Source organism: Solanum verrucosum, unplaced genomic scaffold, assembly GCF_900185275.1.
Source record: "Solanum verrucosum unplaced genomic scaffold, falcon-dt-bn FXZP01001278.1, whole genome shotgun sequence".
NCBI lineage: Eukaryota > Viridiplantae > Streptophyta > Magnoliopsida > Solanales > Solanaceae > Solanum > Solanum verrucosum.
The window spans coordinates 686730-703520 of NW_026020317.1; the positions used below are offsets into that span (position 1 = coordinate 686730).

At 35.3% G+C, this 16791-nt stretch overlaps 4 protein-coding genes across 4 annotated transcripts; 2 read left to right on the forward strand and 2 right to left on the reverse strand.

Annotated features, from left to right (window-relative positions):
- Positions 1–662: 662 nt before the first annotated feature.
- On the reverse strand, positions 663–4436 carry LOC125835270 (probable LRR receptor-like serine/threonine-protein kinase At3g47570). Its single transcript, XM_049514399.1, has 4 exons — positions 3665–4436; positions 3165–3380; positions 1090–3075; positions 663–1009 (listed from the first exon to the last, which is right to left on the reverse strand). Exons 1-4 carry the CDS (start codon positions 4434–4436, stop codon positions 663–665), a joined length of 3321 nt encoding a protein of 1106 aa, XP_049370356.1.
- A 1445-nt stretch (positions 4437–5881) lies between these two features.
- Positions 5882–9440, reverse strand: LOC125835335 (probable LRR receptor-like serine/threonine-protein kinase At3g47570). Its single transcript, XM_049514454.1, has 4 exons — positions 8991–9440; positions 8480–8695; positions 6400–8394; positions 5882–6296 (listed from the first exon to the last, which is right to left on the reverse strand). The coding sequence occupies exons 1-4, from the start codon at positions 9397–9399 to the stop codon at positions 5950–5952; spliced, it is 2967 nt and encodes a 988-aa protein (XP_049370411.1). The 5' UTR covers positions 9400–9440; the 3' UTR covers positions 5882–5949.
- Positions 9441–12618: 3178 nt separating this feature from the next.
- Positions 12619–13755, forward strand: LOC125835344 (F-box/kelch-repeat protein At3g23880-like). The gene has a single exon (XM_049514464.1). It carries the CDS (start codon positions 12619–12621, stop codon positions 13753–13755), a length of 1137 nt encoding a protein of 378 aa, XP_049370421.1.
- A 1449-nt stretch (positions 13756–15204) lies between these two features.
- Positions 15205–16380, forward strand: LOC125835271 (F-box/kelch-repeat protein At3g23880-like). Its single transcript, XM_049514401.1, has one exon. It carries the CDS (start codon positions 15205–15207, stop codon positions 16378–16380), a length of 1176 nt encoding a protein of 391 aa, XP_049370358.1.
- The last annotated feature ends 411 nt before the right edge of the window (positions 16381–16791 follow it).

Here is a 16791-nt window from a genome sequence, read left to right on the forward strand (position 1 = left end):
CTCTTTGGCACCCAGTTCATACGCCCTTTACTGTACAAATCAACAACTTCAAATTCAACTCCCTTTCTGCCTAAGATATTTTCTTGTTTACCCTTCATTTATCAGTGGCTGTATGAAAGTTCTCCTTCATGCACGTTCAATGCCATAACAAGGTAAAACCTTGACTATATATATGGATATATCTGTAACAGAAAGGAACTCCCATGTCAAAGTAAGTAGTGAAAACTATCAAGGAATATGCATATCGTCTTGCTGCTCTATTCTTTGGAAAAAAATTAATTCAGTTGAATACTTGGGAGAACTTGAGATATATACAATGGATTCAACATAGTTTATTTAAATGGCTTACATACAATGTTCACTTGTATCATCAAATTGGAAGGGTGCTTAGAACATTAGATTATGGAAAGGCCCTCTTGGCTTAAACAAGAAAAAGGAAGTACACAAGCTATCATCGGCTTTTTATAATAGTCCCAAAATCATAGCAACTTCATGAAGTAAGAATTATATGAACTTCAATCCTTTTAACTTCCAATAGCCACATTATCTCCTGCAATAACATTCGAGGAACACTTACTGATAGTCAAATGCTACTGAACTTTATAACCTCGTTTGTTTCAAAAGGAATATGAAAAGTAGCTGATGTCATGTTGTTAGGTAGTTCAGTAACAGAAAGAAAGCTTTTGCTTGATCTTGTTCAATGTTTCTACAGCATCAGTCATGTTCATCCTTTCAACTGGAATACTAGTTGTGCAATTCATGGCTAACTCCATAATGGATGACACACATTGCAGCTTTTGACTTAAGTTTTGTTCATCTACTGTTAGTAAGTCAGTATCTATGATTTGATCCAACTCATCAGGAAGTGAATTATGCACCCAGCTTCTCAAATTCAAATCTCCTGCGAACTTTTCATCACTGGGTTTCTTCTTGGTAAAAGTTTCCAACAGCATGATACCAAAACTATAAACGTCAGACCTCTTGGATATAAGGCCTTCCAGACCATACTCTAAAAAGAAAAAAGGAAATAAGTCAGCATTTTTAATGCATTAAACCATAACATTGTTACTAGTTAAATAAAGAATTCACCTGGAGCAATGTAATCAATTGTTGCAAAGGTTGTAGTCTGAGCAATAGATTCTTCCTTCGTTAAAAGTTTCGCAATGCCAAAGTCTGTCAGGTGTCCCATCATGTCGTTGTCAAGTAACACATTGCTAGGCTTCAGATCACAGTGAATAACCGGTACCGAGTAACCATGATGGAGATATTCCAGAGCAGATGCAACATCGACCATGATATTCAATCTTTGCATCATATGTAAACAGTAATCTCGAGAATATAGCAACTTCTCTAAGCTCTCATTTGGCATGTACTCAAGTATCAATGCCTTAAAATCCAAGTTACAGCAGCTGCTAATGATCTTTCTGAGATTTCTGTGACGAAGATTCCGCAAGATTTCACACTCTCTGTCAAAGGTCTGAAATGTTCCTTCCATCTGCACATTGAAAACTTTAACAGCTATAATCATCCCATCAGCCAACATCCCTTTATAAACAGAACCAAAACTTCCACTACCAAGCAAGTTATTTTCATTAAAACTCTGAGTTGCTCTTTGAAGTTCATAGTAAGAAAATCTTTGTGGTGCTACTTCAGGAGACCACTCAACTTCAGCATTGATCGTTTTACCCCCACGTCTCATCAACATGAAAACTATTGCTGAAGCAAGCCCTGTTACAGAGATAACTGAAGAGGTAACTATAATCCATATCAGATTTCTTTTCTTCGACTTAGACTGATTCTTTGAATAAGAAGGACAAGCTGGGACATGCTTTTGAGGGTTACCACACAATCCTTTATTCGACATGAAAGACTGGTAAGGTAGATTAAGAAAAGGTCCTCCACTCGGAATTTCCCCGTGTAACCTATTGAATGAGACATTAAAGGAGTTTAGCTGGTTAAGTGCCTCTAATGACTTTGGAATCACACCAGACATTTTGTTATATGAAAGATCTAATGCTTCCAAACTTAGGAGTTCCCCAAATGTGTCAGGAATAGATCCTTCAATTCCGTTATGAGCCAAAGATAGTTGAATCAATTTCTGTAGACCTCCCAATGTAGTTGGAATGTTGCCTGATATTTGGTTCCTAGAAAGATCCACAAGTAGTGCAGCCTTGAGGTTTCCAACTTCTAGTGGTAGAGATCCATTGAAGGAATTAGAAGACAAGTTCAGCTTCAAAATGTCTTTGAGGTTCCATAGACTTGAAGGTATGCTAGCAGTGAAGTTATTGGAATCAAGATAAACCTCCCTTAGGGATGTCATATTCCCCAAGCAGCTAGGAATATGTCCCAAAATTTTATTTTGTGAAAGGCTTAGTATCCCCAAGTTGGGCAGCTCACATAAAACAATTGGGAAAGGACCATTTATTCTGTTTGCATCAAGAAAAAGCCGTTGCAGGTTTTTCAAAGAACTTAATGTCGTCGGGGCAATTCCAGTAAGGTTATTACCTCCCAGAGACAAAGTGGATAAATTTCTCATATTTCTGATCTCACTTGGAACATTGCCCTTGAGGTTACAGCCTACAGCAATAAATGATTGAAGGGAAGAGATATTGCCAATGGATCTTGGGAGCATTGCATTTAGGGGATTGAAAGACAATATCAATATTCTCAAGTGTTTACAATTGGCCAAAGGAGTAATGAAGCTCAATTCACTTGTAAAGGAGTTACCGTACAAGTTGAGAAGTTCAAGTTGTCTTAAATTTCCCAGAGAGTCAGGAATTGAACCAGTAAATTCATTACTAAAGAGTTCGAGAAAGGTGAGCTTAGACAAATTTGAGATGGATCCAGGTAAAACACCATTAATGTTGTTTCCACCTAGGAATAATTTTTCAACATTAGGTAACCCATTGCCTATAGTGGACGGAAGATTACCTGAAATGTGGTTTTCTGTGAGTCCAATAGTTACAAGAGATGAGATATTAAAGATACCAATAGGGATCGACCCACTAAATTCATTGTAAGACAATGGAAGATCTGTCAACTCTTGAAGGTTACCAACTTCATGTGGAATTACACCTGAAAAATTCAGTATGATTATGATCAGTAGACATATCCCAAAAAACTAAAAATTCTAAAATGACTTGAATTAGATTTTTTTTCCGTACCTGCCAGGTAATTATTGGAAAGATCAAACCAGGCAAGCATAGTCAAATTTCCAACCTGTCTCGGTAAAGGTTCTTCAAGCTTGTTATCATTCATATATAGCATTTCAAGTGATGAAATGTTGAATAAGGTTAAAGGGATTGAGCCTGTTAAATAATTTTTATCCATGAATATGTTCTTTAAGTTATAAAGATGGCCGATCTCATCAGGAATTGTGCCTGTCATATTGTTAAACAGAAATATCACATAAAAAACATATATTTAACAAGAGTTTAACTTCCAAATGGGTATGCCAGAAGCTTGGTCAAACCGGCAACAAGTATACAAATCGAGAGGAGAAGTGACAGAGCAATTAGTGAAAACAAACAAATCTTCTTATGCTACTATTAAAAAAATACTTAGATTTTTTTAAAGATTGTCCAAACACTTCAACTCTCTAAAATACATTTTCTTTTAAATAAGTTAAATCTAATGTCCCAAGAAAAAAAGGGTAAAGCCATACCTTTTAACGTGTTATCTGCAAGATCTAAATGTTGCAGCAGCTGCAAGTTACCTATTTCTCTTGGAATTGTTCCAACAAAGTTATTTTGAAACAACATTAGGAGTTGAAGCTCTGAGCATTCAGATATGTTTCTTGGTACCTCTCCGCTTAACATGTTGTTGCCAAGTGCAAGCTTTTGCAATCTAGGAAGACGATGACATAAATCAGAAGGGAAATCACCAGTCAAACCATAATTTCTGAGATCCAAATATTCAAGGGTTGAGATGTTGAATTTAGAGAGCACATTGGAGCCATTGAGTAATTTATTGTATCCCATGGAAAACCGTATCAAACTCGGAAGAGTGGCTATTCCTATTGGAATTTCTCCAGTGAAGTTGGTGTAACTAAGATTAATGACTCTCAATCTCCTTAAATGAGAAAAATCTGATGGAAGTTCACCCTGTAAATCGTTTTTGCTTAGATCAAGTGAAACAAGAAAAGAGAGGTTGCCAAGTTGTGGCGGGATAGTACCCGAAAAACCCATGTTTGAAATATTCAGTGCAATCACTCGTTGATGGCGAGAGCTACAAGTGATTCCAATCCAATCACAAACAGAGGTAGAAGAAGACCAGTTCATCGAAAGAACATGAAAAGGATCTGAAGTGATGTGGGATTTCAAGGCAAGAAGAGAAGATTGATCAGTGCTAATATTCATGGCCAAGCTGCAAGGTGCTAAAAGGTGAAGACATGTTAATAAAAATGCGAGAAGCTGAAAAGGCGAGGCTTTCTCCATTGTTAATAGAATGTGAAAGGACATGTGTTTGTTGGTTGTAACTTGGAACTGATTAGATTTACAGTAAAGGAGAAGACAATGTAATTGTTTTAAACTGCACAGTTGTTATTAACTTAATTAATTGTGCAAGTCATCTTGCTAGAATTTTTTTTGCAAAAAAAAAAAAGAGTTGAAAAAATGAGTCAAGATCTAGTAGATAATAAATGCTAACACATGAAAAAGCATCATCATCCAATAAACTTATTGTAGCTGTTTTGCCAATCAACATGTGCCTGCTTTTGTTTATGAACTTCATTTATACTTCAATCAGTTAGAGTAATAAGTTGTTAGCTAAGTAACTAAAATGACTTTGAACATGTAATTGTTCAACCAAATCTTCACTGCTAATGATATGTTAAAGTGGTGAAATCGAGGTGCAAAAATCTCTACAAGGTCTTTTTGTGTTCTATCCTTCTTACTTTTGATGTTGCTGATATAATTCTTTTTCGCTGGTCATAGTAATAAAACTTGTAAATGAAGTGACTTTTGATCAAGAAATTATCTTTGCTTCCTCTTGGGAAGATTTTGTAGACTTGAAGATATTGGGGCTACATTTATCCGCTTAAATAGCTTTCTTCCTGCATTGATTGTGAGCCTCTAATTGATATAGCCATCAAGTTTATGAGATCATTTGATAACTCTTTTTTTATATATATACATGTCTTCAAGTTCCCTTGCTGGTACACTAGAGCTGGGAAGTTAGAGGGTCACCAAAAAGTTAATTAGATCTTTCGAGAAGCCAGCTTTCATTATGTTTTGGTTAGCTAATAACAGACTAATAGGTCCAATCCCGATATCATTTGGTTATCTTGATCGATAAGCTTGATGTTTCTGGATCTCTCTCTTGAAGAAGAATCTTTTGGTGAGATTCAGTAAGGCAGATCTAGGATTTGAACTTTATGATTTCCAAATTTACTTGTCCTGTTAAAGTAGTGTGGACTAACAACACTTCTTTATGTATTCAAACTGTTAATCATCGACGAATCAATCTAGTACTCAAACAATGACGCTCTATAAATGGCACCAGGTAATCGCAATCTCAACATTTTTCCAAAATGTTTCTACAGCACCATTTTTATACAAATTTATGTTTTTATTATTTTCTGAACAGAGTGTAGTGCTGAATGATTCATTTCTTCTATGATGTTGTGCTGATTCAAACATGTATTTTCCACTGGATACAAGATTAAAGCAAGGGTAAGTGACTCTTTTGGATATATTTACTAAGGCCAGATGAGGATCACTTCACTTGAAATTAAGAAGCACTGTATTTTATTGATCCTTAATTAGCAATACATTGTACAGAAGACTCATCTCAACGAAGGACAATTACGATAGCCAAACAGTCTCTTGCAAAAGCATTTGAAGAACAATTACTGATTAAAATGCTAGTGAACTGTTTTACAACTTTCCTTTTTGCCTCCCAAAAGTGATATGGAAAAAGTACCTGATGTCATGTCATTAAGCCATTCAATCAGTAACATGAAGAAAGCTGCTGCTTGATCTTTTCCAATGCTGCTACAACATCAGTCATGTTCATCCTTTCAACCGGAGATTTAGCTGTGCAATTCATGGCTAACTCCATGATAGATGACACATACTGTAACTTTTCATTTAGCTTTTGTTCATCTAGTGTTAGTAAGTCGGCATCTATGATTTCATCCAGCTTATCAGGAAGTGAACTATGTACCCAACTTTTCAAATCCAAATCGCCCGTGAACATTTCATCATTCGGTTTCTTCTTTGTAAAAGTTTCCAGCAACATGATACCATAACTATAAACATCAGACCTCTTGGATATAAGGCCTTCCAATCCATATTCTAGAAAAGAAAAATTGAAATACATCAGCAACTGAACTTATAAGGCGTAAATCTGATTAACTGTTACTCAAAAACTTTGTTACAAGTTAAATAAATGATTCACCTGGAGCAATGTAACCAATTGTGGCAAAGGTTGTAGTGTGAGCAATAGATTCCTCTTTTGTTAGAAGTTTTGCTATGCCAAAGTCAGCTAGGTGTCCCACCATGTCTTTGTCAAGTAAGACGTTGCTAGGCTTCAGATCACAATGAATAACAGGTACAGAGTAACCATGATGGAGATATTCCAGAGCAGATGCAACATCGACCATGATATTCAATCGTTGCATTATACTTAGAGAATAATCTCGAGAATATAGCAACTTGTCTAAGCTCCCATTTGGCATGTACTCAAGTACCAATGCTTTAAAATCCAAGTTACAACAGCTGCTAATGATCTTTGTGAGATTTCTGTGACGAAGATTCCTCAAGATTTCACATTCTCTATCAAAGGTTTGAAATGTACCTTCCATCTGCACATTAAAAACTTTGACAGCTAGTATCATCCCATCTGCCAACGTCCCTTTAAAAACAGAACCAAAACTTCCACTACCTAGCAAGTTGTTTCCATCAAACCCCCGAGTTGCTCTTTGAAGTTCATAGTAAGAGAATCTCTGTGGTGCTACCTCAGGTGACCACTCATCTTCACCTTTGATTACTTTACCCCGATGTCGCATCAACACGAAAATTATTGCTGAAGCAAACCCTATTATAGATATAACTGAAGAGACAACTACAATCCATATCATTCTTCTTTTCTTTGAATTAGAATGATTCTTTGAATTTGAACGACAAGCTGGGACATGCTTTTGAGGATTACCACACAATCCTTCATTCGACAAGAAAGACTGGTAAGGGAGATTAAGAAAAGGTCCACCACTTGGAATTTCCCCATGTAACCTGTTGAATGAGACATTAAAGGAATGTAGTTGCTTGAGTGTCTCTAATGACTTTGGAATCACACCAGAAATATTGTTATTTGAAAGATCCAATTCTTCCAAACTTATGAGTTCCCCAAATGTCTCAGGAATAGATCCTTCAATTCTGTTATGAGCCAAAGATAGCTGAATCAATTTCTGCAAACCTCCCAATGTACTAGGAATGTTGCCTGAGATTTGGTTCCTTGAAAGATCCAGAAGTATTGCAGCCTTGAGGTTTCCAACTTCTAATGGTAGAGAGCCATTGAAGAAATTAGAAGACAATTTCAGCTTCAAAATGTCTTTGAGGTTCCATAGACTTGAAGGTATGCTAGCAGTGAATTTATTGGAATCAAGATAAATCTCCCTTAGAGAAGTCACATCCCCTAAGCAACTAGGAATACTTCCCCACATTTGGTTTTGTGAAAGGTTTAGCATGCCCAAGTTGGGTAGCTCACATAAAACAATTGGGAAAGGACCACTAATTCTGTTTGCACCAAGTGAAAACTGTTGAAGTTTTTCCAAAGAACTTATTGTCGTCGGGACAATTCCAGTGAAGTCATTTTTATCCAGCTTCAAATAAGATAAATTTCTCAAATTTCCAATTTCATTTGGAATATGGCCTTTGAGATTACAACCTATTGCCTCAAACGTTTGAAGAGACGAAAGATTCCCAATGGATTTTGGAAGTATTGCATTTAGGGGATTGATAGAAACTATCAGTTCTCTTAAGTATTTACAATTGGCCAAAGGAGTAATAAAACTCAACATTGAAGAGTCACTAGTGAAGGAGTTACCTTGCAAGTTGAGAATTTCAATAAGTCTTAAGTTTCCTAGAAAGTCAGGAATTGAACCTGTGAGTTCATTCGCACTGAGTTCGAGAACAGTAAGCTTAGACAAATTTGAGATGGAACTAGGTAAAAAACCATCAATGTTATTTGCACCTAGAAAAATTCGTTCAAGATTGGGTGACCCGCTGCCTATAGTGTTAGGAAGATTACCTGAAATGCGGTTTTGTGTGAGTGTAATAGATACAAGAGTTGAGATATTAAATATGCCAATAGGGATCGACCCACTAAAGTTATTGAAATCCAACTTCAGCATCAGCAACTCTTGAAGGTTACCGATTTCATCTGGAAGTACGCCTGCAGAATGAAGTAAGATTACCATTAGAAGAAGTATTGAAAGAACTGGCATTCTGAAATCCTGTGGTCAAATATTATTCCATACCCGTCAGGCTATTCATTCCAAGATCAAGTACGTTAACCGTAGTCAAATTTCCAACCTCTCTTGGTAGAGTTCCTTCAAGCTTGTTGTCCCACATTGATAAAACTTGAAGTGATGAAATATTGAATATGCTTAATGGGATTGAGCCTGTTAATGCATTTTGTTCCAATCCCAATTGCTTCAAGTTATGAAGATGACCAATCTCATTGGGAATTGTGCCTGTCAAATTGTTATGCAAAATTATCAAATGAAAGTCCTAAGGAATTAAGTTGAACAAATTTCAATACCTCATTAAATAATTTAACAGACAGGTATAAGCAAAGGTCTACTTTATGATGTAACAAATTCTCACACCAGGTCAAAACCATACATTTGCTTGTTTAGGAAAGGAAAATTGAACACTTAACCTCTAATCGAAACTGAAAATTAAAGTGAATGCATGTACTCAGCACAAAACAATATCTTCGATTTCTTACTACATATGTAGATATTGTTAAGATTGGAAGCTGCATACCTTCTAACTTGTTATTTCCGAGAGCTAATTGTTGCAGCAGTTGTAATTTCCCAAGTTCTCCTGGAATTGTTCCAATCAAGTTATTTTCCATCAACAGTAAGACTTGAAGTTGCGAGCACTCTGATATACGTCTTGGGATCTCTCCACTTAACATATTGAAATTAAGTCCAAGCTTTTGCAATCTTGGAAGACAACCACACAAATCAGATGGAAAATCACCAGTTAAACCAGCATTTCTGAGATCTAAATATTCTAGTGTAGAGATGTTGAACATAGAGAGCACATTGGAACCATTGAGTTTATTAAATCCAAAGCTCAACCATTTCAAACTCCGAAGAGCGGCTATTCCAGCTGGAATATTTCCTTCTAAATTGTTGTACCTCAGATTCAGGAATCCAAGATTCTTCATATTTGAGATAGAAGAAGGAATGAACCCACTGAAACTATTGTTTTCAAGAGACAACATTTGAAGGTCTTGAAAATCACCGAGGAATTTAGGGATTTCTCCGGTGAAGTTGTTGAAACTAAGATTAATAGCTCTCAATTTTCGCAAACGAGAAAACTCAAGTGGAAGTTCACCATGGAAATAGTTGTAGCTTAGATCAAGTGAAACAAGAAAAGAGAGGTTGCCAAGTTGTGACGGTATGGTACCGGAAAAGCCCATGTCTGAAATATTGAGTACAGTAACTCGTTGATGACGAGAGCCACAAGTGACACCAATCCAGCTACAAATAGAGGCAGAAGAAGACCAGTTTGTTGAAAGAATTTGATAAGGGTCTGAAGTGATTTGGGATTTCAACGCGAGAAGAGAAGTTTGATCAGTTCTAAAATTCATGGCTAAGGAAGTTGCTAGAGCATGAAGAAGAACGAACAAAATTGTTAGAAGGTGAAAAGAGGGATTTTTCTCCATTAATGAAATCCTCATTTTTTCTGAGTGAATGGGAGAAAATGTGTTCGCCGTAATTGCATAGAATATGGCGGTACATTTAAATATTTATAAAACAGGGATTCACGACACAGAAAAGGAAAGAGACAAGCTAATTCCCATTCACTTTCTTAGTTTGTGCAATATGAAATTACGCTTTCAAATCAGTCTTTGAACATGCCATTTGTGATCATGTAATTATCCACACAAAAAAAAATATGTCATCTGCAATTTCAAATCATGATTTCAAAAAGTTTATGTAAAATTTGACCCATAAATTTATATTTTATATATAAAAGATATATATTATTTTAAGTTTTACAAAAAAAACTCATGTTAAACGTGAAAAAATTGTTCATACCATGTGAAAGGATTATATTGAAGAATATATGATTAATTAGTTTCTACTATTGTTGACTAGTGAATTTTTATAAAATTATGTGTATTTGAAAGTTTATAAACACAAATATTTAGTTATAATAGGAATATGGAGATATGTGATTGATCAATGTGATGTTTTAGGATATTTTGATATTTTATTTATGAACTATAGTTTGTTCATTTGGTAAAATTGTATACGACTTGAAGAAATTTTGATGGTTTTCATAATTTGTAGGGTTTAATGTTTATAATTTGAGAAATCCAAATTGTATATCCAAACAAAATTTCAACTTCATTTATATTCATATCATAATTTCATATCGTATGTCCAGTATGGTCTGAATTGTAAATGTGAAAAGGATAATTGGGATATAGACATTGATTGCTTAAGAATCAAAACTCAACTCAAGTAGGGTCACGCACTAGGCTATGTGATCTTATTCAGATTGACTTATTTTCTGGATTTCAAGATCTACTAGATTTTATATAAATCCAGCCAACTTTTCACTTGAGTATTGAAATATACACATTTGCTTTAAGCCATTACATTCCCTTTGGTGGTGCCATCCAATTTTGAAATTTTGGGTACCAAAAAGAACCCAACTTGCCAACCACGCTTATATTAATCTTCCACTAGCGTCTTCTTCTTCCATTTAATCATCGGTATCTAAAATTTACTGGTCCGACTAATTCATATCCATCCTCATACTTAGGGAGAAAAATTCTCTCTCTCTTCTGTACATTTTCCTCTAAAGTTACTATCTCAACCGTTTGTATGAAAAGTAAATATGAAGGGTGTGTTTGGTACAAAAGATAATTTTTTTAATCTTTTCATGTTTAGTTAGTCAAATATTTTGAAAATGAGCTCTCTAAGGAAAGTAGGGAAAACAAGTTCTATTTTAGTGATATTCCACATTGATTCAGTTTTCTTCACCCTTCAACATACCTCATCTTCACCTAGCTTCTATAGCCCTCATCCCCACCATTCGAAACCCCTACCTCCCATATAGTATTTTTCTAAACTATACACAAATGCTTATAGGATAATGATTTTTACTTATCTAAGAAATACAAAAAAATAAGTAGGAAATCCACTTATTCTCTAGAGAACATTTTAAAAAAAAATATTTTCCTTCGTACCAAACATACCCGAAGTATATATAAAAGATAAAAACCCTACCAACAAAAATACACATAATCATGAGTAGATGTACATATATCAAGGATATATATATTTGTATAATGTACACTCTCAGCTTTTGCATATCACAATAGAAAAAAAAAAAAATTTAACACATTTTAGCTGTTAAATGTCAATTGAAATTCTATTGTTAGCCCCATATCAAATATTTAGCCCAGGGGTCATCTAAGTACCTTTTTGTCATTTTAAACGGCTTTTACTTGTTTAATTAGGCGACAAAATGAAGGGGTTAAAATAAGGGAAAATTAAGTGGATAAACAAATATATATTAGTTAATTAGTTAATTAGTTAATATAGCTATTCACAATTTAATTAAATTACCAATTGTCATTAACTTACAATCATAATTACTTGGCCCACGTACATAATTTGTATAATTCTCTCATAATTGTATAAATTTAGAATTTGTATAATTCGATTCTTAATTGTATAAATCAAGAATTTTTCTAATTGTATAGATCCAAAATTTATTTATGCTTACCCTAACTTGTATATAATATCGCATTGATACATTTAATTTGCATAAGTTCAAAAAAATCCTAAATGTATAAATACAAAATTTCTATATACTTACCATGTTTGTATATCAACAAGCGAATTATAAAAACAGAAATACCTATAGCAAACAAAACTATAACTATGAAACGTATTTAAGCAAACGGTAGCTAAAAGGGCTTGTCAAATTTAATTAAGGGAAAATTAACTCATACTCTTTTGCATTTTTGCACGACGTTGACCGGTAAACTCACCGGATGTAAATCCTAATTGGCATTCCACGTCATCAAAAATGCTTAGTTGGCTATCCACGTCAAAGTAGCTCAGCATCATCTCAAAACTTTTTCTACCCCTATAAATAAAGAGAAAAATCAGTTGAGAAGCAAAAAATCAGTTAAAAAGAATCGTTTCCACCGAGAGAGAGAGAGTTTCGGCGCTTCTTCTTCATTTGGGTTGGATTTCTGCCTCTCATCAAATGATTGTCAAGGTGAGTGCTTAAATCAGAGCAATTTCTTGAAGATTTTTAGTTAAATTTGGGCGAGTACTCTACTTTCTGCATACAAAACTGTTTGATTCATTGTCTCAACCAGAAATAGAATCTCCATTTTCCTTGTATTCTGAAGAAGATGAAGAAAGCAAGACGAATTACCGATATTCCGTGTCTTCACGAAGAGATTCTTGGTGTTATTTTTTCAAGATTACCAGTTAAAACTCTGCTGCGATTGAAGTACTCATATAAGGGCTATTGCGATCTGATTTCAAGCCCCTGGTTTATGACTCTGCATCGCAAGAGGTTTAGTTCAGACCCTGATAACCATTGTATCTTTGTTCAGACTGGGAAGATAAATCGTTTGATCCGTCTACAAAATCCTGGCAACTTGATAAAGCTTAATGAACCCTGTAGGACCGATTATACTGTTATAGGTTCAATCAATGGCTTGATCTGTCTAGTTACTAATATTGCTTCCCGTCAATGGATTTGCCTATGGAACCCTTCCATAAATCAATACAAGATGTTCCCTGTGCACAATGATAACCCTGAAAAGACACGCAAATGTGATGTTAGTATGGGTTTTGGATATGAAAAAGGTTCTGATGATTACAAGGTCATCAGGGTTCTAAGCTATAAAACAGGTTGGCCATTGACTATACTTGAGATTTACTCAACAAATTCGGACTCTTGGAAAGAAGTGAAGTCTCATAGTCGCTTAATTAAATTGAATACCTGCTTCTGTAATGTAATTGTTGAAGGGCTTACTTACTGGGTTGCCAAGGACTTGGATGGAAGTACTGTTCTTGCCTCGTTTGTTTGGAGTATAGAGAAGTTCTTCATAATTCCTTTACCGGAAGAAGTGATAACTAAATCTCAAACTTTTGTGGCCACGAACTATCATGGGTCATTTGCATTGCTTGCATACTCTTCACCCAGCAAATTCAAGGCGTGTGTTGACGTTTGGGAGATTGAACTTGATATCTCTGCAGAGGAGTGTGACTGGAAAAAGAAGGACACCTTTCACACGGATTTTGGCTTTTCAATGCATTGGGGTCTTACTGGTGGAGATATAGTAGTTGAAAATGCTCCAAACATGCCCTTCTTGTTCAACGTGACAACAAAACAGATGTGGGAAATGGGAATAAATCCTATTCTTTCACTTTCCAACTATACTGAGAGCCTTGTATCAATTAAGGGGTTCAGGCGTGTCCGCAATCAACTGAAAAGGAAGAGGAAGGCTTCAAATCCAGTAAGAGCAAGATTGAGCTAACAGGCACATAGCTGAACTGAAGTAAATGTAGCAATTCCAACATATTAAATTCTACTTTTCCTTGTTTGTGTTTCATAAACATTCCTATGATAGCTCTGTATCGAATCTGTCATAAACTTAGGCATTTAAATGTTTAGTAACTGGCCTCATTATGGTCCAAGATATGTACTTTGAGTTGCTATCTGTAGTAAGAAAACTAGCCTCATTTTGTCACAGTTGTTGATATACAACATGGTGGAATCTCCAAATAATATAGATCCCTTTTAATGCAACTTTTTCTACTTTATGAGAAGAGAACTACTATTTTATATTGAATTGCATCTTCTGAGTTAAGTGTTTTGCTTCTTTGAGCAAGATAGGCGAAACAATTTTGACGTGTAAAACGCGTAGTGTGCCAAGTGACATCTCAGTGTATCTGTAATCTGACTTAGTTTTTATTGAACTCAAGGCAATATTAACTCATAAAGAAGAAGAAATGACCCCAAGATTCTTTGACTAAAATGCACTTTCTCATTAATTAAGTCTAAAATAGTCCATTAACAATGCACTTACCTAATTTAGTCCCTTAACTATCCAAAACCTTATCAGGTTTAGTTCTTTAACTTTACACTTACCGGTGTCCTTTAGTTAAGAGGACATAAATTTGAGATAGTTAAATGACTAAATCTGATAAAATTTGAGATAGTTAAAGGATTAAATCCGATAAGTGTATATTATAAGAGACTATTTTAGATCTACTCCAATAGTTTATGGGACCATTTGTGACATTTAGTTGTATAATATACATTCTCAGCAAGCTGTTGCATTTCACAATAAAATTTTCACATAATACATAAATACGCCATTTAACTTGTCTTCAACTCAAATTTATGTCCTCTAACTTTGGGTGTGCACAAGTAGACAATTAAACTTGTATAAGTTGAATAAATAAACACACGTATCCTACGTGACATCCTACATGACGATTTGAGTCTCACGGGTGTCCTACGTATATTATGCCACGTAACTTATATGTCTATTTATTTAATTTTATACAAATTTAAGAATCTATTTATGCAAATTCAAAGTTAGAGAGGGTAAATATGAAATGAGGCAAAATGTAGGGGCATTTCACGTCATTAAATATGCTTAATTGGCTTTACATGCCAGCCCCCACATCAAAGTTGCTCAATATCATCTCAACTTTTTTCACCCCTATAAATAAAGTAAAAGAAAGAGAAAAATCAGTTCAAAAGAATCGTTTCCACTGGGAAGAGAATGTTTCTTCTTCATTTGGGTTGGGTTTCTGCCTCTCATCAAATGATTCTCAGGTGAGTGCTTAAATCACAGCAATTTCTTGAAGAGTTTTAGTTAAATTTGGGCGAGTACTCTACTTTCTGCATACGAAACTGTTTGATTCATTGTCTCAACCATAGTCAGAATCTCCATTTTCCTTATAATCTGAAGAAGATGAAGAATGCAAGACGAATTACTGATAATCCGTATCTTGTCAATGAAATTGTTGAGGGTATTTTTTTAAGATTACCAGTTAAAACTCTGCTGCGATTCAAGTGCATATGTAAGCGCTATTGCGATCTGATTTCAAGCCCCTGGTTTATCACTCTGCATCGAAAGATCTTTAATTCAGAACCTTATAACCATTGTATCCTTGTCCAGACTGGGGAGATAAATCGTTTGATCCGTATACGAAATCCTGGCTGCCTGATAAAGATTAATGAACCCTGTACGTCTAATTATACTGTTGTAGGTTCAATCAATGGCTTGGTCTGTCTAGTTACTACTACTGGTTCCCGTAAATTGATTTGCCTATGGAATCCTTCCATAAATCAATTCAAGATGTTCCCTCCTATGAGGCGTCAAATGACACGCTACATTGATGTTAGTATGGGTTTTGGATATGAAAAAGATTCTGACGATTACAAGGTCATGAGGGTTCTAAGCTATAAAACAGTTTGGCCACCTACTACACTTCTTGAGGTTTACTCAACCAAATTGGAATCTTGGACAGTACGGAAGTTTGATGTTCACTTAAAAATGAGTATGTGCCGCTGTGATGTAATTGTTGAAGGGTTTACTTACTGGGTTGCCAAAGACTTGGATGAAAGTACTGTTCTTGTCTCATTTGATTTGAGTAGTGATGATCTCAGATTAATTCCAGTACGGGAAAGTTTGATAACTGAATCCCAAAGTTTTGAGGCCACGAACTATCATGGGTCATTTGCATTGCTTGTATACTCTTCACCCAGTGAATTCAAGGCGTGTCTTGAGGTTTGGATGGTTGAAGATGTCTCTGCAGAGGCGTATAGATGGCAAAAGAAGTTCACCTTTCGCATGGATTTTGAGTTTTCAAGTCATTGGGGTCTTACTGGTGGAGATATAGTAGTTAAAAATGCTCCAAACATGCCGTTCTTGTTCAATCTGACAACAAAACAAATGAGTGTAATAGGAATAAATCCTATTCTTTCACTTTTCAACTATACCGAGAGCCTTGTATCAATTGAGGGTTTCAAGCGTATCCGCAATCAACAGAAGGTGAGAAGGAGGAGGAATGATTCACTTCCACAGAAGAATCAGCAAGACAGAGCTAACAGGCACATAGCTGAACTTAGGGATTTAAATGTGTAGTAACTGGCCTCGATATGGTCCAAGATATGTACTTTGAGTTGCTATCTGTTGTAAGAAAATTAGCCAGTTTAATGTGCATTTGTCACAATTGTTGATATACAACATGGTGGAATCACCAAATAATATAGATACCTTTTAATGCAATTTTTTCTGCTTCATCAGAAGAGAACTATTTTATATTGAATTGAGTTTAGTGTTTTACTTCTTTGAGTAAGATAGGCGAAACAATTTTGACCAGTAAAACGTGTAGTGTGCCAAGTGGCATCTCGGTGTATCTGTAATCACACTTAGTATTTTTTGAACTCAAGGCCATATTAACTCATACAGAAGAAGAAATGACGCCATGCACTTTCTTGCAGGGTCCTGGCATCTAGTTTCTGATCAGATATTACATTGGAACTGGACAATAAG

Coding starts and splice junctions, on each gene's coding strand:
- LOC125835271 (XM_049514401.1), top strand. CDS start 15,205: ATGAAGAATGCAAGACGAATTACTGATAATCCGTATCTTGTCAATGAA.
- LOC125835335 (XM_049514454.1), bottom strand. CDS start 9,399: ATGAAGAATCTTGGATTCCTGAATCTGAGGTACAACAATTTAGAAGGA. Junction 8,395..8,479: donor TGGAATGAATAGCCTGACGG/GTATGGAATAAT, acceptor TTCATTCTGCAG/GCGTACTTCCAGATGAAATC. Junction 6,297..6,399: donor AATTGGTTACATTGCTCCAG/GTGAATCATTTA, acceptor TTTCTTTTCTAG/AATATGGATTGGAAGGCCTT.
- LOC125835270 (XM_049514399.1), bottom strand. CDS start 4,436: ATGGAGAAAGCCTCGCCTTTTCAGCTTCTCGCATTTTTATTAACATGT. Junction 3,381..3,664: donor TGCAGATAACACGTTAAAAG/GTATGGCTTTAC, acceptor ACAATATGACAG/GCACAATTCCTGATGAGATC. Junction 1,010..1,089: donor AATTGATTACATTGCTCCAG/GTGAATTCTTTA, acceptor TTTTCTTTTTAG/AGTATGGTCTGGAAGGCCTT.
- LOC125835344 (XM_049514464.1), top strand. CDS start 12,619: ATGAAGAAAGCAAGACGAATTACCGATATTCCGTGTCTTCACGAAGAG.